The sequence below is a fragment of the Phyllostomus hastatus genome, unplaced genomic scaffold, assembly GCF_019186645.2.
Source record: "Phyllostomus hastatus isolate PE091 unplaced genomic scaffold, TTU_PhHast_1.1 phas_scaffold_114, whole genome shotgun sequence".
NCBI lineage: Eukaryota > Metazoa > Chordata > Mammalia > Chiroptera > Phyllostomidae > Phyllostomus > Phyllostomus hastatus.
In genome coordinates, this window is record NW_025334006.1 from 7,525,495 (window position 1) to 7,548,950 (window position 23,456).

At 55.1% G+C, this 23,456-nt stretch overlaps 1 protein-coding gene across 2 annotated transcripts in view; it reads left to right on the forward strand.

Moving 5' to 3' along the window:
* Positions 1–23,456, forward strand: part of PLXNA4 (plexin A4) — a 414,442-nt gene that overhangs the window by 347,956 nt on the left and 43,030 nt on the right. For both annotated transcript variants that reach the window (XM_045855525.1, XM_045855526.1), the window contains exons 13-21: positions 64–215; positions 4,148–4,265; positions 9,973–10,109; positions 11,358–11,522; positions 14,436–14,529; positions 15,053–15,292; positions 15,958–16,104; positions 16,784–17,018; positions 19,856–19,998. In XM_045855525.1, coding sequence (XP_045711481.1) covers positions 64–215; positions 4,148–4,265; positions 9,973–10,109; positions 11,358–11,522; positions 14,436–14,529; positions 15,053–15,292; positions 15,958–16,104; positions 16,784–17,018; positions 19,856–19,998 — 1,431 coding nt within the window. The remainder of the gene's footprint in view (positions 1–63; positions 216–4,147; positions 4,266–9,972; positions 10,110–11,357; positions 11,523–14,435; positions 14,530–15,052; positions 15,293–15,957; positions 16,105–16,783; positions 17,019–19,855; positions 19,999–23,456) is intronic.

The following is a 23,456-nucleotide window of genomic DNA, read 5'->3' on the forward strand; positions in this document are numbered from 1 at the left end:
AGCAAGTGGGTGACGACTCCATCCCGGCAGTGCCTGCCAAATGACCAATCTTCCTCCCTGCAGATAATCCCAGTGACAGGCCCCCGGGAAGGGGGCACCAAGGTCACCATCAGAGGAGAGAACCTGGGTCTGGAGTTCCGAGACATCGCCTCCTACGTCAAGGTGGCCGGCGTGGAGTGCAGCCCTTTGGTGGATGGCTACGTCCCTGCGGAACAGTGAGTGGACGTGACCGGAGACAGAGAGGCACGGGAGGGGAGGGGAGACAAGCCAGCAGCAAGTTGTGTTATTGTTGACTTATTTCCCCTCGCCAACAACAGAGCATCTTACAGCTTACCGGGAATAAACAGAGAGTGCCCTTCACGCCCTAGGGTGTTGGGGTGGGACTCCCACAACTCCACGGTACCGGAACTAGTCCGCTGCCTCATTAGGGGAACCGCTGGGAGAGGGAAGTGATCGTTAACTTCCCTGGGCTGTGAGAGTGGGACAAAGCAAAGTTAACATCTGCAAGGGGAGTATGAGTTCCACGGCTTGCCCCAGCCCCCCCTGCTGCACTGACTCCCCACGCACATCCTCGCCGAGCTCTCATAGAAACAGGTGCTGTGCTACTCCGTGGAGACGGCAGATGAAACTCCGCACTCACTCGCAGGCCTGTGGGTACTGTGGATTGTTTTTCTCTTTGCAAAATCTGCTGGTCCACTGGGACGGTCATTCGGCGAGTGACCTTGACCTCTGACCTGCCTGGTGGAGGAGGTTTGCGAGTCACAGATTGCCTTGTAAATAAGTAAACACAATTTTCTAGCCCAGCAAACAGAGCCATGAAATGTTTAGCAGCACAACAGCGTCTATATTCTATACCGTCTTTGCTGCCCCTCCGGAGTGAAACTTGCCACCTGTCCTGTGTGCCTAAGTTATTGACTCTTTGCAAGGCCTCCCTTAGGTGGGTCAGGGCCCTTTAAATTTCTGCTCGCTGGATCTTGCCCGGATGTAGTGATTCTGGAACCATCAGCACTGCCGTCCTCAATTCCTCCTGATTTCCTTTCTGTCTTCCTAAGGGGCTCAGAACAGATCAGATAATCGGAGGTTCCAGTCTTGGTGGGACTCACCCTGCTGGTCCATCATCGATTATTTAACTGAGAATCATTTGGTGGCTCCTTCAACTTCCCGAGTCTTTCCTAGAACAAAACCAAACAGGCTGTTGTTACTGATCTATTGTGATTTGCGGGGATCTTGAAATGTCCTACTTGGGGCTTGACATTAAAAAAAATCATAAAACCACAGGATTGAAATATTGTGGTACTCATTAGATCGGTGGAATAAGATAAACACCCAGAAACAGAATCCTGATATATAAATATTTAGCATGTAATAAAAGTGACATTTCGAATCAGCAAGGAAAGGAAAGATCATTCAGTAAGTGGCGCTGGTTAACTCTCTGAAAGAAATTACAGTGTCAGATCCTCCCTTCACTTTATAAAGCAAAATAAATTCCAGACAGATTAAAAAGTTAAGTGTAAAAAATGAAGCTGTGAAAGGATTAGCAGGAATTACATGTGAGAATTTGTCTCATTTCAAGAAAAGAACGGCGTTCTAAGTATAACCGCAAAAGAGAAATCATAAAGGAAAAGATGAGAAGAGCTGAGTAATAAAACTTAAAACTTGAGCATCGAAAATCACTGTAAGCAAAAGGAAAATAGGAATGATAAACTGGGTATATGGTTATACCCTGTTACAGTTAAGAGATACTTTTTTTTTAACATCTAAAGAGGTTTTGTAGATAGAAGGGAACTATCACAAAGTGGACAAAGAGCGTGGATGTACAATTCAAAACGACACAAAGAGGCTCTGGCTGGCGTAGCTCAGTGGCTTGAGCGCGGGCTGCGAACCAAAGTGTCGCAGGTTCCATTCCCAGTCAGGGTACATGCCTGGATTGCAGGCCACGGCCCCCAGCAACCACACATTGATGTTTCTCTCTCTCTCTCTCTCTCTCTCTCTCTCTCTCTCTCCCTCTCTAAAAATAAATAAATAAAATCTAAAAATAAATAAATGAAGAAAGAAAGAATACACAATTAAAAAAAAAGACACAAAGAACCGAAAGTCATGTCACAATATGTAACATCAGTGGTAATCAATGAGACGCAAATTACAATGACAGGGAACAGCTTTGGAAAGGCGGCGCCCAGTGCCGACGAGAAGCAAGAGAAACAGCACATTCGTGCACTCATGTCGGGAGGGCAAACTGGGATGAACTTTCTAGAAGGCAGTTTGGAAATGAGCATCACAAATCCAGCCTGGCCCTAATGCTTCTGGATTCTTCCCTTCATAACCAGAATGCGCAAATGTTTATTTGCATGAATACTTATTTCAGCCTTATTTATAATAGTAAAATTTTAGAGGCAATTTGTATGTTTGAAAATAGGGAATTAATCAACTGAATAAATTATTTTGTGTGCAGAGGACAATAAACTACACAGCCATTAAATGTGATATCATGGAAGAATCATGGCCAGGAATACTCTCGGGGCATTCAGTATATTAGGTGCGAACAGGTTCCCCAGCAGAATGCAGAGTTTCTCATTAAATTTAAGAAAGACAAGCCAGACTGGAAACATGCTCACACCAGGGCTGACACGGAGTATTTCCGGGGGAGGCCCCTGGGGGCAGGTGTAGGTAGGGTGAGGGCTTTTGCGCACTTTCTATTTTTTTTATGCTGAACTTGTATTAATTACAGTATGTGGACTGAAGGGCACGTGTTTTTGCTGGACCCTCTCCCGGATGTTCTTTCTAAGGGAAATGCAGAACCGGGAGCCAGAAAGTAGAAGAACCAGCAACGGAACCACGCCACTACCTTTAAACTTCAGCGTGGCAAAGGGCATTATAAACAAAATTGAAGCACGGGTGACCGGTTGGGAGAAAATAATGCAATATTTATTAAAGGCAAAAGTGAATACCCTAGTTCAGCAGCTCCAAAGGACAATCCATCAGCAAAATAAAGAGAGGGCTTTGCACAAGTCAACGGGAAGGCTGTGTGAGATGAGATGCACACACACACACACACACAAGAAAATATGTGCACCTCACCAGTAGTCATGGCGAGAAATGACGGCACAGTCATAGTATGAAACTCCAGGAAGCCGTCAGAATGTACAGTGACACGAAGGGACACCCATGCTGTAGTGCTGAGTAAAAAGAGAGAGGTTAGAATAAGGGCAATTATGCTTCACTTTATTTTATTGGTCATGTATATGTTTCTTTACATATGTATGTTTGTGTGTGTGTGTGTGTATATAACATTTATGTTTATGTGTGTGCATATCAAACATACATATGTATGTTTATATATGTGCAAATTTATACATCTGGGAAAGTTGCCTAACTTTTCTGTGCCTCAGTTTCCTCATTTGTAAAATGGAGATTGTGTATCTATATAATATATTTGCAGAGGTCTAGTAAAAGGTCTGCAAGGTTATATATACCAAACTTTTAGGAAAGGTTAGGAGTGAAAAAGGGACACTTTTTTTACAGTCACACTTCTCTACTGTCCCAGTCTCAAAGGGTATGAACAAATTCTGTAACTAAAGCAATAAAAATGTATAAAAAGGGAAAAAGTTATCATCGCCTGTCCCCCACCCTGAGTGCCTCCTCCCAGGCTGGGGCTGGGAGTGGAAGCACCTCTGAGGCCGGCCCTGCCCCTGGAGCAGCGGGGCTCGGACAGCACCGACCTGCCCTGCCCTGGCCACCGAGGTCTGAGCCGGGGCTCCTGTCTGACCAGCTGGGTGGCCTCAGGCAAGTCCTGCCACCTCTCTGGCCCTGCCAACTCCTTCAGCTAAGTTGTTTGGCCAAAGTTCACAGTAATTCATAGATGAGGGGCTAATTCATGAATTAGGGACTGAGTGTCCTGTCAGAATGCAGGGACCCTCCCCTAGGCTCCCCACTTTGCAGAAGGCCTCCAAGGAGACTCTGAAGGTCATATTTTCTCATTTCCTGAGATCCAAGGGGGAGCCCCTGCAGGAAGGAATCTGGGGCGTCTTTCCCCTCCTCCTGCTCCGCCCATCCCTGAGACCCCACTGAGAGCCTAGGGCCCAGGGGTAACGGCTGGGAGCCTGTGACCCTCCTGTGACCCATGGGGTCTGTCCTCTCCTACCTGCAGGATCGTGTGTGAGATGGGGGAGGCCAAGCCCAGCCAGCACGCCGGCTTCGTGGAAATCTGTGTGGCCGTGTGTCGGCCCGAGTTCATGGCCCGGTCCTCGCAGCTCTACTACTTCATGGTGAGTCCCGGCCACCAGTGGCCTGGCCAGGCACAGGCCAGCGACCTCGGTACCATGACTGCTGGCCCTGTCTCAACCTCTGGGGCCAGTCCTGGGCAAGGTCAGGGGAGTCCTGTCCTGCAGCACATGGGAGCACAGCTGTGGAAGTCTGGAAGACCTGGGTTCAAATCCGCCTGTGCCTGGCTCAAAGTTCCAGGGCAGTGGCTTTGGCTCCTGGGCCCCGGCGTGCCCTCTGAGTGGCAGTGTGGCATGGAAGGTGAGTGGCAGTTGTGCATCAGGACTCCTGGGATTTGGGTGCTGGCTCTGCCACTCACCGAGTGAACCTGGGCAAGCAGCTTAAACTTTCTGTGCCTCAGGACCGTCATTTCTAAAACGGGGGTGACAATAATGGCATCTACCCCGTGGTATAGCTGTCAGCATGCCATAAAATCAGCCTCTCACTTCCAGTGTCGGTTCCTCTATGACGTCTGTGGTTGCCCCCGGGGTTCCTGTGCCCTGCCCTGCACACTGGCACCCCGGCATTTCCCTCCCATCATCCTCACTCACCCCACCCTCCCCACTCACTGCCATCCCTGTCCCGTGACCGCCTCATTGTCCCACGTCCCACTTGCACTTCGCCTTCCTCTACCCACACTGCTACCCCTCCCACCTCAGCACCCATTTCCCTGCATCTCCCTCCCCCTCCCACGGCCCCGTGGCAGACGTCACCCAGCCCTCCCTTCCCGGCAGCCTGGACCCTCCCTGGCCCTGCAAAGGCTGCCTGGCCGGCCCTGGGCCGTCTGGGTGAGGGGTTCTGTAGGGCAGCAGCTTAAAGAACCTCTGATGACAGGGATGCCGGAGACATGGGCACATCCCCTGCCACACGAGCCGCATCCTTTTCCAACCTGTCTTACCATCCAGTTAACCTGTCAGGTTAATGACAACTGTGCTGGTATAATTTCCTCATGATGCTGAGCTGCTCTGGGAAGCCAGAAACCTGAGTGGTGGATTGTACGTCTGAGCATTAAATGGCCTGCAGTTTGTCATGGGGAGCCAGTCTGCACCTCCCTTCCTCCCTCCCTCCCTCCCTTGCTCCCTCCTTTGCTTCCTTCCTCCCTCCCTTCCTCCCTTTTTTCCTTCCTTCTTCCCTCCCTCCCTTTCTTTCATCCTCCCTTCCTCCCTCTCTCCCTTCCTTCCTCCCTCCCTCCCTTTCTTCCTTCCTTCCTCCCATCTTTCCATCCTCCCTTCCTTTCATCCTTCCTCCCTTCCTTCCACTCTTCCTTCCTTCCTCTCTTCCTTCTCTTTCATCTACCACCATCCTCTTCTTTCTCTGTGCAAGTGACAACTGTTCGTCTCCTTGCACAGCACCTCTCACTAGGTATTCATTGATCAATACTTGCTTAATTGGTTGAGTTCTATAATACTAATTTGACTGCCCTGGCCTGTGGGCATCCCGCGACAGGCCAGACCCAACACGGCCCCTCCCGCAGGAGGCCACAGTCGAGAAGGTGCGATGACACGCAGGACTTGCATGCCAACGTGAGCGTGGTGGGGACTGGCCTCGGAGGGCTGAGCGTAGATGCCCACCCGCCTGGGCCCTGCCCCCTGTGCTCTTGGAAAACCAGCCGACCTTATAAACAGTTGTCTGTCACAAAATATACCGGAAACTCATGTAGAAGGACACACACATGTAATGGATCTAAGGGATGTGTAGTTTTCATCTATTTGTGTAGGATCTGTACCTCCACTTCCTCCTGAAAGGATTTGAGGGGAATTTTAAGTTACACCCAATGCACCTTGAGACAATTAGTAATAAATGTGCATGTGTTTATATAGAAAGTACACACATGTGTTGCATATTATATATATGTATAATGTACATAAATTGTTACTCCAGCAGGGCTGAGACAATGAGAGGCAGAGAGAAAGGGAGATGGGGACAGAGACAGACAGCCCTCAGCAGGTATTGGAGAGGTGTGGCCTGGCGTTCCGACATGGCACGAACTCTGGTGGCCGCGGTCAAAGGTCAGCCACTGCAGGGGCAAAGCAAGCACTGCACTGCCCTGGCCACTCACCTGCCTGGCATGGTTTTGATCCTGTGGGTGCTGGGCAGTGACAAAGTGGACAGTAGTGGGGACAGCCACCACCTCGTTAAGCAGCTGTTTCCTCTGGGCCTTAGCTGTCTCTGCGGTGTCATCAGCCAGACCTCTCACCTTGGTGACTTGCCCAAAGGCCACTGCCCCCTGAATGTCCTGCCCTCCCCTCCCATGACCCACCCAGGCGCCAGCTCCCACAAACAGGGTGTCACCCTCACTTGCCCATTTCCATCACTGGCCTGTCACTCAAGCCCACAGTGTTGGACTGTGACTCGGTTTCCTCTAGTTCTGCTCCATCACCGTGTCCTGGAGTCTTGCTTCTCCCATTCTGTTTACCACCACAATGGCCTCCTCAAATCCTTGCCTCTGGTCTGAACCCATCCAGACCCATCCACCACGGTGGAATACCATTTTCAATATGGCGGCCCCTGCCTCAGAGCCAGGCGCCCACTGCCTCTAGCTCTATTCCAAGTTCCGTGGTCTGGCTGCCCTGCCTATCCAGCCCTATTGCTCCAGGCTTTGTGTGGCCCGACCCCCTTCCCTTCTCTCTCTCCTTCCCCGCGTTGCTCTAAACCACATCCCCCATCCTTCCAAGTCCTGCTCACTGCCTACTGCTCAGCTTTCTCCCGGGGTGCCCTCTCCCGCTCACCGGGGATGCATGGCGTCTGTCTACACTGGCTGGCGCTCAGCATTGCCTCCTTGCGGCCCTGCTCCTCCATCCGACCAGCCCGTGTGTGGAGATGAAGGCCTGGTTGTTGATTTCTTTGCCAACCGCCACAGCACTTAGTGAGTTCTAACCCTCCCTGCGTGTTGGAGTGCCCTGAGGGGCTTTAAGCCAAGTGCTCTGGAGCCACCCTGGACTGACGCACACCCCACAGCTGGGGCACGAAGCTCCCCAGCAGGTCCTAACCGAGGGCTGGGCTGAGGACCACTGGCCAAGAGATAGCGTTTACTGAGTGGCTACCACGTGTCTGCTGACATCTGTTCTCAGGCTCCCCTCTTACAGCGTCTCCATGGTGGACACTCAGAAGCCCCTGCTGCTCCCAGGGCAGGTCAGTCCTGCCTGCATGCGTGTCTCCCCCGCAGCAGGATGCGGCTGAATGTGGGGTATTGAGGCGAGGCTTCCTGGAAGGTGCCAATGGAAAGGCAGAGTTTGTATAAGGCAGGATGCAGTTTTCTGTGTGGATCCTGCGCAGTGGGAGGAGGTTCCTGGGACGAGGTAGAGCAGGGAATGCACCAGAAGATGGGGACAGAGGGAGGGGGAGAGGGAGGGGTGATGGGGAGGTGGAGAGGCAGACAGGAGGCAAGTCAAGAAAGAGGAGAGCTGTCGCCCGCCCCGCGGGTCCCCAGGCCTCAATATTTGTGTCAGCTCCCTGTGGAAGAGGCATCTCGGGAAAACAGTCCTGGTGCTACACGTTCACTCAGGAAGACTTTCCAGGAGGAGGAACGGTGGTAGGGACCCCAGTCTCCTCCCCAGACCCCAGTTTGCATTTAGGGGCTGATCGATGAGGGCCGCCTCACAGAGCTCCCAGGGGTTCAGAGTGAGAGTGAGGGGCAGAGGTCTCCGAGAATCTCACCGGGAAGTCGGGACGAGAGAGAAGGGCCCTCCCACGCTCCGCAGCACCTCAGATCCCTCCCTGCCTTCCTGGCAGCTGGCAGGTAGATCAGGCTGGGCCCCACAGGAAGCCTGAGCTCCTCTGGAGTCGGGTTCAGCCGGGGACCCCCTTTCCAGGGCTCCTCTGGGATTTCGTGACTGCTTCTCAGGACCTAGGGCGTGCTGGGGTGCTGCTTCCCGGGGCCGAGGTCAGGGGTAAGGTTCGGGTCTCCCTCAGTTTCCCTCCCCAAATCAGGCCGGGCTCCGTGATGCACCCTGGCCTTGTCACAAGCTCTGTCCCGGGAGATCCCCCTGGAAAGAGTGCCTTTCCCTTCCCTCTACCTCCATCCAGGGAGCCCCGCAAAGAGGTGGCAAATAAGGTGGGATCTGATTTCCCGTGCAAACCCACCGTGAAATATTTATGAAGCATGTCTTGAATAATTTATAGTTTCTCACAACTTTAAAACAGTCCCCATCTCATCCTCTCCCCGCCCCCAGAACCATCCCAGCAAAGCCAGCAGAGGTTACTCACTTCTACCCGTCCAAGTGTCCCCCCCCTCACAGGCAGCCAGGGCACCTGCTCTCCTTCACCCCCATCTATCTTCACTGCCCCGCTTTTGATTAGGTCTCTTCCCACACCTCCCTCCTTGCAGCCCCTGTGCCCAAGCACACGGACACACAGAGTCAGCTCTTTCCCTTCCCTCTCTGGGGAGGTCGGCAGGGCCCAGGTCCAGAAGCTCTGCCTTTAGTCAGTGGGGCAAAGAAACCTTCTGTGGGAGCTGGCACCAAGTTACAGAACCAGAAAACCGGCAGGCACCTTTGAGATAACCCCTTTGTGACCCAGTTCCCTGATTTTGTGATCAGAGAGGTTAAGCGACTTGTCCCAAGTGAAACAGCACGCTCTACATAGCACAGAGAAAGGAAGACTCTTTCCGCACTTCACTCTGCCCCGTTCGTGTCTCTGGTCGAGCCAGTAGCAGAGGCAGAAGAAGGCCTTCCTCGACTTGGCAGGTGCCACAGCATTGCCAGGCCCGGGATCTGCCGGGACCTGCGAGCAGAGTGCGGGTGGACCCCAGCCCGCCCCCCCACGCAAGTGCCCTGTGCCCGTACCCATTTGTGGGCATGCGCACGCCCAGGCCAGGCCGCGCCACTGGACGGCAGGCTTCCCCGGCGCTATGAAACCAGGCCTCTCTGTGGGGAGGCTGCCCGCCAGCTCAGAGGAGCTGAGTGGGTTCAACTTTTCGGTGCAGAATTCTTCCAGGGGGCAGAGGCTGGGGGGGCGGGGAGAATGAAATCTTCATTTAAATGCAGATACAGTCTTCTCACCTGGGACTGAAGAAAGTTTTTTCCATTAAAATGCTAATGAAAGAACACACAGCAACTCCAAGTCCTCAGCCTCCCCGCCCCACCATCTCCAATGCGACTCCGCTCGATCCGCTGACCCGGCTCTGCCCGCCGGCCCCCACGGGTTCCCCTGGAGCCCTCACACCCCATTGCTCTGGCCCCTGGGTGCTTCGGGCAGCTCTCCGAAGGTCTGCGGAAGGCGCAGCTCACCTTCCGAAAGCAAATGTGTTTGGAGACTGGAGAGGAGGCGAGGAGCCAGGGCTCTGGAAGAGATCTCGGTTGCACCGCTTTTCAGCTGTGTTACCTTGGAAACTGCACCTAACGTCTCTGAATGCACCATGGGTAACAACACGTACCGTGTAGGATTAATTGGGTGGTTACATTACTTATATATATATTTAAAATATATTAAATTATTATATATATGATGGTATAAAACCCGCCACTTTAAAAAAATCAGTACATAGCGGCTATTATTGGTATTGTTACTATTATTAAGATAGAAATGCAACCTCCAGGGGTCAGAACAGTTGCCTTCCCATACAAGCGCCAAAAGTCTGCCGGCCCCCTGGGAGGCCACCAACAGTGCGGACTCCAGAAGGTGGACGGGGGCCATGGGCGCTGCCTCAGGCCTGCGCAGAAGCCTCCTCGGCCCTTTCGGGTTGTGTCTCAGGCGGGACCCTTCTCCACACAGACGCTGACCCTCTCAGACCTGAAGCCCAGCCGGGGGCCCATGTCCGGGGGCACCCAGGTGACCATCACCGGCACCAACCTGAACGCGGGCAGCAACGTGGTGGTGATGTTCGGGAAGCAGCCCTGCCTCTTCCACAGGTAACTCCCCGCAGGGCAGGCTGTGGGGTGCAGGGCACAGAGTGGGGCGGGGCCGCCCAGGCGGCAGGGGGTCAGAACAGTTGCCTTCCCATACAATCGCCAAAAGTCTGCCGGCCCCCTGGGAGGGCACCAAATGCTTCCTCCGGAAATGCTTCCTCCCCGTGGAACGTGGCCGACCTCCTCAGGACAGGGCTTTCTGGGCACCCCTGGCTGTGGGCGTCTGGCTCAGTCTGAAGCCCTGCCAGGCACCCCTCCCCCAATGAGCCCCTCGTGCTGTTGTGCAGTTTCCCCTTGGTGCCCCATACCACCCACTGTGCAGAACCTGGGCTTCCACGGGACACAGTTTGGGACCGAGAGCCTCTTCCCTCCAGTTAGCTTCTCACCAGCTGCTGCAGAGCAAGTAGGGACTGCCGGGAGCTGGTGGGGCAGCTGCCCCAGCTAGCTACAACCGAATCTCCAAAGGTGCTGGCTTTCTCTCTCCTGCTTCCACCATCCAACCCCAGAAGGGCCTGCCTTTTCTGAGCCAGGAGCACAGGGGCCAGGGAGGCAGGAGGTGTGTCCAGTGAAGGACTCTCTGACTCTAGGAGAGGTGACAGGGGGTCAGTCCCTCCACAGGCTGGAGGTTCTGCAGAGAGGGATTCCCAGGACGGAACTATGCCGAAGGCCGGGGCAGATGTGAAGTCAGACGAGGCCAGGCCTTGCAGGAAGACTGTTCATGAAAAGTTGCTTGTGACCTCGGGCAAAGAGAATTGATTCAGGCCTGTTGCAGTAGGTGCCAAACATCACAGTAGGGAAGAGAGACTCGATTCCAAACACAGCAAAGACGGCTGGGGATTTACACCCAACAAGCAGAGTAAGAGGCCAGTGGGTAGGAGATTCCTAGGAGGAAATCCTTACTAAACCAACTCAGCAGGATTCTCACTGAAGGTCGGCCAGGGTGCTCAGATACAGAGGGCCCGCAGATATCAAGGGTTGGGGGGATTCTTGCTGAACTGACTTAGCAGGATTCTTACTGAGAGTGGGGTGGGGCCGGCTGCAGACCAGGCCCCAGGGGGAGGCCTAGTCAGAAAGAGGGCTCAGAAGAACCTGCCTTTGTCAGTAGGTCCCAGAGTTTTACATCTGAGACTGTGCTCACCACGACCTCTGAGGAGCTGGACAAACAGGGCAGGGGGGTGAGAGGGCCCTGACCCAGGACCACCTCCTTCCTGGGCCCCCAGGAGCCCAGCTCCGTGTCTTCCCTCCCTCCAGGCGCTCTTCATCCTACATCGTCTGCAACACCACATCCTCAGAGGAGGTGATGGAGATGAAGGTGACAGTGCAGGTGGACAGGGCCAGGATCCGCCAGGACCTGTTCTTCCAGTACGTGGAGGACCCCACCATCGTGCGGATTGAGCCAGACTGGAGCATCGTCAGGTAGGAGCCGCCCACCCTTCCCGTCCTTTCTCGTCTCAAAACCCAAGGGGAGCTCTGGGGGCCATGACCCCCACTTTGGGAACTGATGAACTGGGGTTGGTTTACGACACCCCTTCCCACCCCCAAATCAGAAGACCTCAGCCTACGGTGGCTCCCTCCTCTCCCTGAGGACATCTCTGAGTAGGACCCGGCCCTGGAGGCCAAGCTCTGACCGACCAGAGGCCTCGGCCTCTAATTCAAGGTGTGGAGGCCATGTACCCATCTCAGAGTGACTGTCTGGGGGACGTGTCAGTCCCTCTCCCCTAAACCTTGCTCCTGGCAAATACGGACAGTAATTCAAGTCCTGCTGAGGAACGTAGGAGGGGGAGTGAGATCAGGTCCGGCTTCTCCCCGGTCCTCTCTGGAAGGAAAGCAAGTGCATGCCGACCAGTGGGGTCCAGGTAGCATGAGCGGCCTCCGTGCTTCCGCAGGCCTTTGTCTCAGCACAGTGACCTCCCACTGCCTGTTTGCTTTGTGCTTCCCACTACTGCAAAAACTCCCCAAGGGCAGGGACTGGGTCTCGTTCCCTGCCCTTTCTCCGGGGCCTGTTCCACAGAACTCGTCTCTGAGGCCAGGGAGCCCCGTACAATGCTGTTGCAGAAAGAGCCTCTGGTGCTGCCTCTTGCTCAGCCAGTCACAAGCTGACTTGGGTCATTTGCATAATTTCCCAGGGTCTCCACCTCTTGACTGATTACCCCTGGGGCTTGGGAAACTCCAGGAGCCCTGGGGACCCTTTCAGCACTGGCTTGGTGGCACCTGGAGCGCGGGTATCTCCCCTCTGGGAGGGAACTTCAGGCAGGTGGCAGTAGTCTGCTTCTCCAGGGCCTGCGGAGGGCATCCCGACCGCAAGGCCCTGGGTGATCCCAGGGAAACCTCTGCATCAGGGAACGTGTGGGGGATGGAACGAGGGCTTGGGGTCAGAGGGAGTGGGCTCAGCCCAGCGCCACTGCTTACCAGCCAAGTGACCTTAAAGGTTACCTAACCTCCCCGAGTTCAGGGTTTCCCATCAGTCAGCTCCCTCCAAGAGCGGCTGAGAACTCAGGGAGGTGCACATGCGCAGCACAGTGCCTGACTCAGCGCCCCCTTCCTCCACGCCTGTGCGTCCTCAGCCCTCCCGCTGTCTGCTTGGGGTGGGGGGTGGTGGAGATGTGGCCTCCACCAGCTGAGGCAGGAGTCAGGAGCCAGTCCAGTACAGAGAACAGGGAGTTCTCTGAACCAGGAGTCAGCAAACTCCAGGCTGGGCCCCAATCTGACTGTCTGCCTGCTTTTGTAAATAAAGTTTTATTAGAACACAGCCACACCCATTTGTATATGTTTTGTCTGAGGCTTCGTTCTCACCACAACAGCTGAGCTGAGTAATTGTGGCAAACCACGTGGCCTGGGAAGCCTGAAATATTTATTCTCTGACCCTTTACAGAAAGAGTTTGCCACACACCAGAAAAGGCAGCTTTCCTGATAAGAGACTTGGTTGTCCTTAGCAATTAACTCTCTAAAGCCCAAACTTTATCAGTTTTAGCCAGGATCTTACAGCAGATGAGACCCACAAGGCATGGAGAGGGGAAATAGCCTGTAAAAATGTATTCTGGGATTTCCCCCCGGGGCCTGCTGAGTCCAGGGAGTGGGCTCCTGTGCCCAAGACAAAGTCCCTGAGGAAGCCACAGCGTCTTTTCATTCGGTTCTTCCTCATATCATTGTCATGGAAATGGAGGTGCCATCCTCCCTGGCACTCAGCAGCCACTCCTGAGACACGCGGACGGGAAGAGGGAGGGTGCAGGCAGGTTCAGAGTCTGCCCGTGGCTGCAGAGTTTTGCTGCAGGTCACACCTGTCCTGAGGCGGCACTGCAGAATCCGGGCGCTGCATTGCCTACACCAGCCTGGGTGATGTAAGGAATGGTGATGGGGGCGCTGGGTAAAGGCATCCTGAGATGACTGAGAAGATCGGGAGATGGTTGGGTATCACAGCTCATTCTTAGACACTGTCATGGGCAGAAGAGCTCATGGTTTCACAGGAATGTGGGGGGGGGGTGGGTGGAGGCAGGGGTAGAAATAAATGTGAGTGAGTGTTCAAGATTCTTTGCCCACCAGGCTTATAACTACTCAACTATTGTAGACAGTAGGATTCTTCTGGAAGATACTTCCTTGGTTGAGGAAAAGGCGATTCTTCCCTTCGCTTTGAGTTGTCTCCAGGGAAGACAGTCCCCACCCCTTGTCAGCTTCACAGCCACCCTAAAGTAGGACAATGGCATCCAGGTTGCCTTTGAAAAGCTGCACCAAGATGAATCTCCTGACCCCCCACCCATCATCAGTTCTCTGGCTGACACCCCAAAGTGAAGAGACCTTGGTCCGGGAGGCTTCCACATTTGCGTCCCCAGAGCAGGTTCCTGGCATCTGGGCCTCTGCCTTCCCCAGGTCCAAGCCGACTGAGTCTCTGAAGTGAAGATTTGTGGTGTGGATGCCCTGGGGCAGGAGGCTGTGCTCAGACCCTGGAGGGTCTGGTGGGCGAGGTCCGCTGCATCAGGCCAAGGGCAAAGTGAAAAACTTTCTAAGACTGGTGGGGGCTGCAGTCAGGAGGCCTGGGGTGGCCAAGGAGGCTGAGCTGTAGCCCCGGCCACCGCAGGGTGTCCACGCTCCAGATGAGCTCAGTGCAAGATGGCCACGGACATCTGGCCATCACTGTCTTTGCCTTGGCCTCCGAGAGCTCTCCCTTATTATTATTCAGTCAGCTTGTCACCGTTGTCCCCGTGAACATTGTCATGCCTACTGGTTATCGTGGTCTTTCATGTCGGAGCTCAGTCTGATGGATTATCATCATCGTCGGCGTTGCTATTTCTGTCCCTGTGTTTACACACCTCCCTCTTTTTTCTTCCCCACCAGTGGGAACACACCCATCGCCGTGTGGGGCACGCACTTGGACCTCATCCAGAACCCCCAGATCCGCGCCAAGCACGGAGGGAAGGAGCACATCAATGTGAGTCCAGGGCTGGCAGGGGCCGTGGGGGCTGTCCACTCAGCATGCGGCTTCCTTAAAGGGTGTGAGGCTCCCCGAGTACGCAGAAAGGCCCATCCTGGACACTGACGACCCATTTCGCCTGACGCCCCTGAGCACTGGGACACTGGGTTGGAGGAGCTGAATGAGGGCATTTTCACACCTCAGGATACAGGCATGGAGGAGCAATCACTTCTGGGTGTGTGGGGTTTTAGACCCATATTCCTCCACCTTTCTGACCCCCAGTCCCACTCCTTAGCTTGGCGATGCCCTAGTCCCTGTTCTACCCACCACGGGCCGACTGGAGCCACGTGCCAGCAGCACAGCTCATTCCTCGAGTGCCCAGGCCGTGTGGTCCTGGATGCAGAGGCGTTCTGACTCCTGCACACCTGTCCCGGGCCAACGCCGTCCCGTATGGCAGCGTCGAGGGTGGCCTGGGGGGGGGGGTGCGGTGGGGCCGTGCGTGTGCAGAGGTATGCTCCACAGTCCTGTCTCCCCTCCACAGCTCTGTGAGGTTCTGAACGCTACCGAGATGACCTGCCAGGCTCCGGCCCTCGCTCTGGGGCCCGACCACCAGTCCGACCTGACCGAGAGGCCCGAGGAGTTCGGCTTCATCCTGGACAATGTCCAGTCCCTGCTCATCCTCAACAAGACCAACTTCACCTACTACCCCAACCCCGTGTTTGAGGCCTTTGGCCCCTCAGGGATCCTGGAGCTCAAGCCAGGCACACCCATCATCCTAAAGGTAGGCTGAGGCTGGCAGGGGGGAAGTAGGGGAGAGGAAGCTGCTGCGTGAGAGAAGGGGGCTTTTCAAGTCACAGGAAGAGGCCAGAGGCCTTGGGCTCCTGCCACGTTTCGTAACTGGAGTCCCTGGCAGACTGTGCTATAGCCCAGAGTACGTAAACACTCAGTCTGCGGTGTTGGGAGGCTCACTCATTTACAAGCTGTGGGGGCCGATCCGGGTGTCCGGATGCACCCTGGCCATCTGACTCCCAGCTTCCTGTCTCCTGAGTCCAGAACCCGGGAGGCCAAAGGCCCATCCTGCTTCTTCTGTGCAGCCCTTAGAAAACAACAGCGTAGGGTTCTTTGGAGTGTGGGTAGCAAGTTTTAACTTGAACTGCTATGGCTATTTGAATCAGCTGGTAGTGACTGCCTCAGCTCTGTGTTGAGAAGGATTCTGAGGCTGCATTTGGGATGGACCAAAAGAGTGCCTTGATTATTGACTTCCCACTGAGGAAGGGGGTTGACGGCATATGTACCATGATTTGGTGGGTGGGGGGACTTATTTAGGGAAGGTGGCCTCTCCACAGCTCACCAGCAGTTCAGAAGCTGTGAGTGGGAGGGCATGGAGCTAGCCAGTAGCTGTGGCCCTGACTCTGGGGTGGGAACCGGGCTTTCCTGTCCACCCAGGGCAAGAACCTAATCCCGCCCGTCGCTGGGGGCAACGTGAAGTTGAACTACACCGTGCTGGTTGGGGAGAAGCCGTGTGCGGTGACGGTGTCGGATGTGCAGCTGCTCTGCGAATCGCCCAACCTCATCGGCAGGCACAAAGTGATGGTGAGGCTGGAGGGACCCCGTCTGTCCTGGGTAGACGGGGCATAGGGACATGGGGGCCTGAGCAGCCCAGCTTGGTCCCAGGCCACCAGGGCTTCCCGGGAGGAGGTCATGTCCTGCTTCAACTTTCCTCCAGCCACCCCACACCCCAAGTCACCTCCCTGTCTCACTTCTGACTTCTCCCTTCTGTACTGTCCTTCCCTCCCTGCTGCCCGGTGCCACCGTGAGGGCCCTGCGAACCAGCCTCACACGATGTGTAAACTGTTCACTCTGAGCAAGAGACTCAGGAAAACATCACTATTGGCCTGGGAAGGTCCCTAATATCGTGTTCTGCGCCTCGTCCTTACCATGGGGCGAGTGTCTGGGGAGCCAGTCATTGATGTCATCGTGTCACACTCTTTAGATCCCAGTCACGCGCTGTTTCCTTATGGACCTGACCATGCTGTCTCCTGAGAGGCTGTGTGACTTTTCCAGCTGTAGGGGTGGTCTGTGCTGCACCATCCGGACCCCCTCCCACAGCCCCTGCATGCCCTCTCCTCTGCTTTCACAACCAAAGACAATTCTGCTCCCCGGGGCTATTTCCTTCATCCTCCCATGCTCACCGGTTTGTTGGTGACTTGGGGCTGTCCCCTCGGACGCTCTGTCCCCACACCCGGCTCCATCCCGCCCTCTCTGCCCGCAGGCCCGCGTGGGTGGTGTGGAGTACTCACCGGGGATGGTGTACATCGCGCCAGACAGCCCGCTCAGCCTGCCTGCCATCGTCAGCATCGCCGTGGCGGGCGGCCTGCTGACCGTCTTCATCGTGGCCGTGCTCATCGCCTACAAGCGCAAGTCCCGCGAAAGCGACCTCACGCTGAAGCGGCTGCAGATGCAGATGGACAACCTGGAGTCCCGCGTGGCCCTGGAGTGCAAGGAAGGTACCGAGTGGCCGGGAGGCCGGGTGCACGTGTGTATGCATGTGTGTGTGTGTGTGTGTGTGTGCACACGTGTGTCTCACACACAAGCAGTGGGCTGGGTGTCTGCCTGCAGAACTTCAGCTGGCCCATGAGCCTGTGCCCTGACCATCCCACACCCTAGCCAGCCCCACCCGGCAAGGCCACAGCAGCCGAAAGCCTTCCGTCCCCGCTCCTGGAGCTGCCCCCTACCGAGTCAAACTGGCATCTTTCAAAATCCTACCAGGGCAGTCTCCAGCCCAGAACCCTGGCCCAGTGGCTTTGACGCCCCCATCTCGGGGGGACCCTGCGGTGACTGCCCCGACGTGCGCAGGCAACTCCAGCTCTCCTCCTTCAGAAGGAAGGGACGGCTGTAGGGCTGATTGTTACTTCGAAGGAACAGTGTTTCCCAGCTTGTACTTTAAAAATTACCAATGTACCATGAAGTGAAGTCAGCTGCACCGAATCCAAGAAGGAAATTAAGGAGTCAGGCCCTTGTCACCCCCAGGATATCATTTCGTGAGTCACCCTGGAGGGATGAGCCGGTTCCTCGCTGGAGATTTATACGCAGAGCAAATCCGCCCCATACCTGGGGCTCTCCCGGGCGGGAGGTGGGTCCACTCCGTCCCCTCTCTGCCTCCTTCAGCTGTCAGCGCGGCATCCGCCTTGTGGGATTGTTAATTACTGCCTTTTATTATATTTACGCTGCTTAATTTTTTTCTCCGCAATGTACTCTTTCCTCTAATTAGGAGTAGTGATTAGAATCTCTTTTATGTGCGGCAGGCGTGAGGCTTTGAATGTTGGCGGCGCGCTCGGTGACTTGAAGGGAAGCTGCAGACTGATAAAAAGCCAGCTCTCTCCCTCTCCTCCCCGCCAGCTGGGCACCCCAGCGGGGAGGGGCGGCAAGGGGGAGCGTGCAGCCAGGTTCCTCTCGGAATGTTCCAGAGGCGGAGGCATTGGCGGTCAGACAGGGAGGCCAGCTGAGCATCAGAGGTGGCACAGAGAGCCGGGGCTGCAGCCTGGGGCAGAGCTGCCCACACGGGCTCGGCCGGGAGGGGAGACTTGTGGAGCGCCATGTAGGGTCTGACGTGAGAGTATTTCCAGGGTGCCCGGGGCTGGCTCTTGAATGTCAGCAGGGCCCAGGAAGGTGACTTCCTGAAGACTTGACCGTGAGCCAGCACGTCACCTACAGGTGAGCCCAGAGGAGGCCTCGCTGGGGCCCTCACAGCCCTGACACTCACTGACCTGCACACTCAGATGATCACTGATGCACACACTCACACCCATGCTCACACATGCATTCCCATGCGCTCCCTCAAACACACAGGCGTGTTCCTCACTCAGAATGTACATGGGTGTTCCTCGGGGCTTTTGGTGACAGCACATGCCAAAAAGGCTGACTCCTCTTTCACACACACACACACACACACACACACACACATCAGTGTAAGTTTGGCTTAGAAGCGTCAGGGTTGCTCTGCTGCAGAGTCACTTACCTTGACGAGGACCCCTGCATCAGTGTGGCCAGAGTGGAGGTTCAGGGTGCAGGAGCAGAGCAGCACAGAGAGGTCGCAGCCACCTGTCTGTGGCCAGCGGGCCTCCCCGTTGTTCTGTTATACAAGAAGCATTGGCATCTGCAAGCCCCCAAACCCCCAGTTCCACAGCCTGAAGTCAGCGCCGCAGGAGGCGGTGGGGCCCAGGGTTGGGGGGCAGCCGTGTGGTGTTCCTGGGATCACCGGAACTTCCCGGACACGGGGCTTGCGTTCCAAGGGCTTTTCTAGATCCACGCAGGGCTTGTGAATCTCTACTAAATTCCCCAACTAAAGTATTTTTTCTCTGTTCTTGTGTTTGTATAAATAGAAAGAAACATTGGTTAGTTCATGTCCACTGGTTCTTTGTCAGCATGTGCTGATCCATTCTGGGTTTGTGCACATGTGTGTACATGCATGCTTACATGTGTGTGTTTGTGCCTGCATGTATGTGTGAATGTGTGCAGGTGCCGAGGAGACAGGCAGGGCAGAGAAGGGCCAGGCACATCACCTCTGACTTCCTGCAGTGGCAGAGGGTGGCCCGGGATACGGCTGTGCCTAGGACAGGCTGTGGTCACTGCTTTGGTGCTGCATGATGGCTTTGACCTGTGCACTGGCTTCCCCTGGGCTAGAGGATGCGTGCAGCTCCGTGACTCTCTGGAGACTGAGCTGCCTCCACAGACTGCGGTGCCTGCACACAACTTGCGGAAGGAAGGACAGGACCCACCCTGCGTATTTATACAGAAGGGATGTATTGGTGTGGCAGAGCCCCATTCTGGCCCCGTTTGGTGATTTGATAGCTTCAGTGACCTGTACGGCCCAGAACTGGGACTTCAAAAGAAATTGTTCTTAAGTCTTGAAAGGAAACCCACTATAAAACACAGAATTGGGAGTAGGCCCTTCATCACTGGAACTTCCCCCTTTCCTCCACCCCCACCTGCCGTTCCTCTCCAGTCCCCCCACCCCGAGCACGTTTTGCAGACAAAGCCCTTCATCCTCGTGTGGGGGTGCTCCTGGCCCCAGCCGCCACATAGATCTGTGGGCCACCTGCCCCCATCCAAGCTTTGGAAGAAATTCTGCCCATGACCAGCTCCCTGGGGCTGCACCTTTCTCCCATGCCTGTGTTGTTTGCCTCAGCTACTTAACTTAAAACTTCCCGGTTCTTATTTCTGCACACCTGAGGCCCGTTGCTCATGCCCCCCAGGGGCCTGGGTGAGGTTCTGAGTGTTGCGAGTCGGCGGTAACTCTTGGACCTGCCCCACCCGGGGTTCTCACGAGCTTCTCTTGTGCCAGCCTTTGCCGAGCTGCAGACGGACATCCACGAGCTGACCAGTGACCTGGACGGGGCCGGGATTCCCTTCCTGGACTACAGAACCTACACCATGCGGGTGCTCTTCCCGGGAATTGAAGACCATCCCGTCCTCCGGGACCTCGAGGTGAGAGCCGTACCCGTGACCTAGCGCTTCTCCACCACGGTGTTAGCACGGAGGGAGATGCGGGTGACCTTCGAGTCGAGTGGCCTCATCCAGAGGCGAGAAAGCTGAGGCCAAGGAGGGGATGCACGGTGCCCAAGGACCCCCACTTGTCGGCAGCAGCCAGTCCCTCTGGAGGAGGCAGGGCCAAGCCCGGGAGCCTCAGAGCAGAGGTGGGAGCAAGGCTTTGGGACTCAGGGGGTCATGGATTCCTTGAGAATTGAATGCAAGACCCTGTCCTCAGAAAAACTGTGCATATTCACAGAAGCAAGAAATCTGGCAAACAAATGTCAGGAGTTCATGGACCCTTATTTAAGCAACTGCGATCTGATGATTTCACCACTGAGTTGGTGCTCAGTAAGTCCACATGGAAAAGATCAGTGGCACGCCGGGGAGGGAAGTGGAGAGTGAGTGATGAGCACCTAACTCTCTCTTGCACCAGCAGGGACCTCATCTTCCAAGCATTTTATCCCTCTTCCTGTCTAGCGTAGGGGCTGGCTTGCACATATAGTCACACTGCCCTTTGTTCCTCAAGGGATTCGGAATGAATTATAAAGGTAAGTACCCGAGAAAAGAGAAACATATAAATGAGGAAACCAGGGCAAAATAACAACCACACGGGATACTCACTATTTATTTGTGGACTACCAAGCGGCCCAGATTGGAGTGCTTGGACACACGCCTTCACGGAGCTGCCCGAGAGCCCTTCGAAGCCGGCGGCACCGCGGAGGGCGCAGAGAACTCTGGGCCCCACGGCCGGGCGGGAGCAAGCTGGGATTCGAGCCCCGGTGGTCAGACTCCAGAGCCCGCCCTCCCAACAACAAGCCTGTGCACTTGACTTCCAAGGTGCTACATCAGTGTCATGTCTTACGGCTCTGGATACTTATTAGGATGGATGGAAGATTGTGGCCAAAGTAGCAACAGAAAATAAGACTAGTTCCAAGATTTATATGGTCCATAAAATAAAGCAGACCCATCACTCAGGAGGCACGCGGCTGTGCAGGCACTGGCCAGAGGGAGTGTCTGCTTGACTTCTGCACAGGGCTGTGCACTTAGCAGGAACTGCTGCTCCGACGGGCCCCGTGATAAATCACCTACGTGCTACCGTGGCCTTATTTCTCATCTGGCCCCTTAAAATTTCCCCTTCAGCCTGAACATCCTCTGTTTTCCTTGCCTTTATTGTGGAGGAAGGCTTTCTGGTCCCAGCCTTTGCTCGCAAAGCAGTTAACGGCCAGCTCCACCAATGGCCCTGAGGTGGAGCCCCCGAGATAGCTAACTGTTGGGTGTATGCTCTGAATCTAGCAAGTCACGCTGCTTCATTTTTTAATTTTGGTAAAATAAGCATAACGTTTCAGCCATTTTTTTCTATCCTCACCTGAGGGCATTTTTTTTTTTCATTGCTTTCAGAGAGAGAGGAAGGGGGTGCAGAGAGAGAGAGAGAATCAATGTTTGCCTTCTTGCATGTGCCCTGACTGGGGATCGAACCTGTGACCCCTCAGTCCACCGGGCAACTCTCTAACCAAGAGAGCCACACCAGCTAGGGCTCAGCCATGTTTAAGTATACAGATCGGTGGCACTAAGTCATGCACATTGTTGTGCAGCCATCAGTGCCATCGGCCCCAGAACCTTTGCGTCTCCCCCAGCTGAAACTCTGCCCGTGGAGGAGTCACTCCCCCTTGCCTCTCCCCCGGCTCCTGACAGCCCCCATGTACCTTCTGTCCCTATGCATTCGTCTGCTCTGGGTGCCTCATTCAAGTGGAATCACACAGTATTTATCCTCCAGAGACTGGTTTACTTAGCAAAGTGTTCTCAAGGTTCACCGGTGTTGCAGCCCGGGACAGAACTTTCCTTTTCAAGGCTGAATCAGAGCCCCTCTACTACGGCACACGTTGGTTACCCACGCCTCTGGCGATGGGCGCTCGGGGTGCTTCCCCCTTCCAGCTGTGGTAGCAATGCCGCTGTGAATGTGAGCGCACAAACATCTTCCTGAGAGCCTGCTCTCAGTCTTTGGGAATCTACACAGAACATATGACTTTTTCATTTCCATGAAACTCACAAATTAATTGCTTGCAGACAGAAATCAACTTTTACCGTTTTGCATTAGCCTGAGGTATGCGAGACCCAGCCTCCCCAAAGAGACCCAGAGAGCTTGTGTGTGGGGGTCATCGTGTTCTCGTTTCCTTCCAGCTCCTCTTTGCCACCAGACGAGTTTCTCCCTCTTGGTTTCCCGGGTGTAGAAACATTCCCAGGGAAGCCACAACTCATCCAGAGCAGTGGTTTCCAGCCTCTCCAGCCGCGGGGAGACTTGCCCGCTGATTGGGCATGAGAGGCAGATGTGTATGAAGAAGGAGGTGGCTTCTGGCTTCTGGCTGCCCTGGATGGTGGGCCACCAGGCCCCCCGGGACCACCGTGGCGGGGTCCGGGCATTCAGGGAGGTGGCTGCCCAGGCACTGGTCACACACCCATCCTTTAGAAACAGAAAGCGAACAGTAACCACACACTCCATTTGCAGCCTATCATTGCCTCCTAAACTCTACCCTATTGGGTTACAATTAAAATTTACTATCCAGTTTTATACTCACAGACTTCAACGAAATGATCGAACCATCTGGTGAATAAAGAAAGTCTTGTTTCGGAGTGGCATTTGTGTAGGGGGCAGGGTGGCAAGTTACAAAGGGGAATTGTTCTGGATACTCGTTACCGAGATACTTCACTGCCATCTCTCCTTTCCTAAAATGGGGAGAAATCCCTGCCTTCTGCAGCCTGAGACCCTGTGCCAATGCCCCGCATATCTGGGAGACCCTGGGGGAGGGTCCGTGAAGAGCAGCCTGAGAAGTAGGAGCGGCAGGTAATAAAACCGCCGTTTAAGTGCGCCCCGCGTGCGCCAAGCACTTTACATACATTATCTTATTTAATGCCCATAAAACATTATGACACAGGCACTCATATTCTCATTTTATAGATGAGGGAATAGAGCCCAGAGGTGATGGAGCTTTCGTGCACGTAGGAGTCGGTCTCTCCGAGTCCAAACCCCAGGCTGCTGGGGATGCTGTTCCTCCACGGGTCCCAGGGCCCGGGCCTGGCTGCCCGGAGGCGAGTGCAGCCGCAGCAGGAAGTCCAGAGCACGTCGTCACACCAGACGTGCCCTCCAGTCAGCCCTGTGTCCTCCTCGTCCTCCTCTCCAAGCGCCACGGTGCTGATCCTGCATGTGGGTCCCCTGTCCTCAATGGCCAGCCTGCGTGCTGAGGGGCCTGAGAGGCCACAGGGAGGACTCGGTGCTGGCTTCCAGTCACCCCCCGAACCCAGAGTAGGTTTAGACATAGCCGGGGATGGGGAGGCAGGGAGGGGTCTGTAGTTGGGAATCTGTCACTACCCTTCACCCGCTGGCTGGCCTGGGGACCACGGCAGTAGCTTTTCTGCGA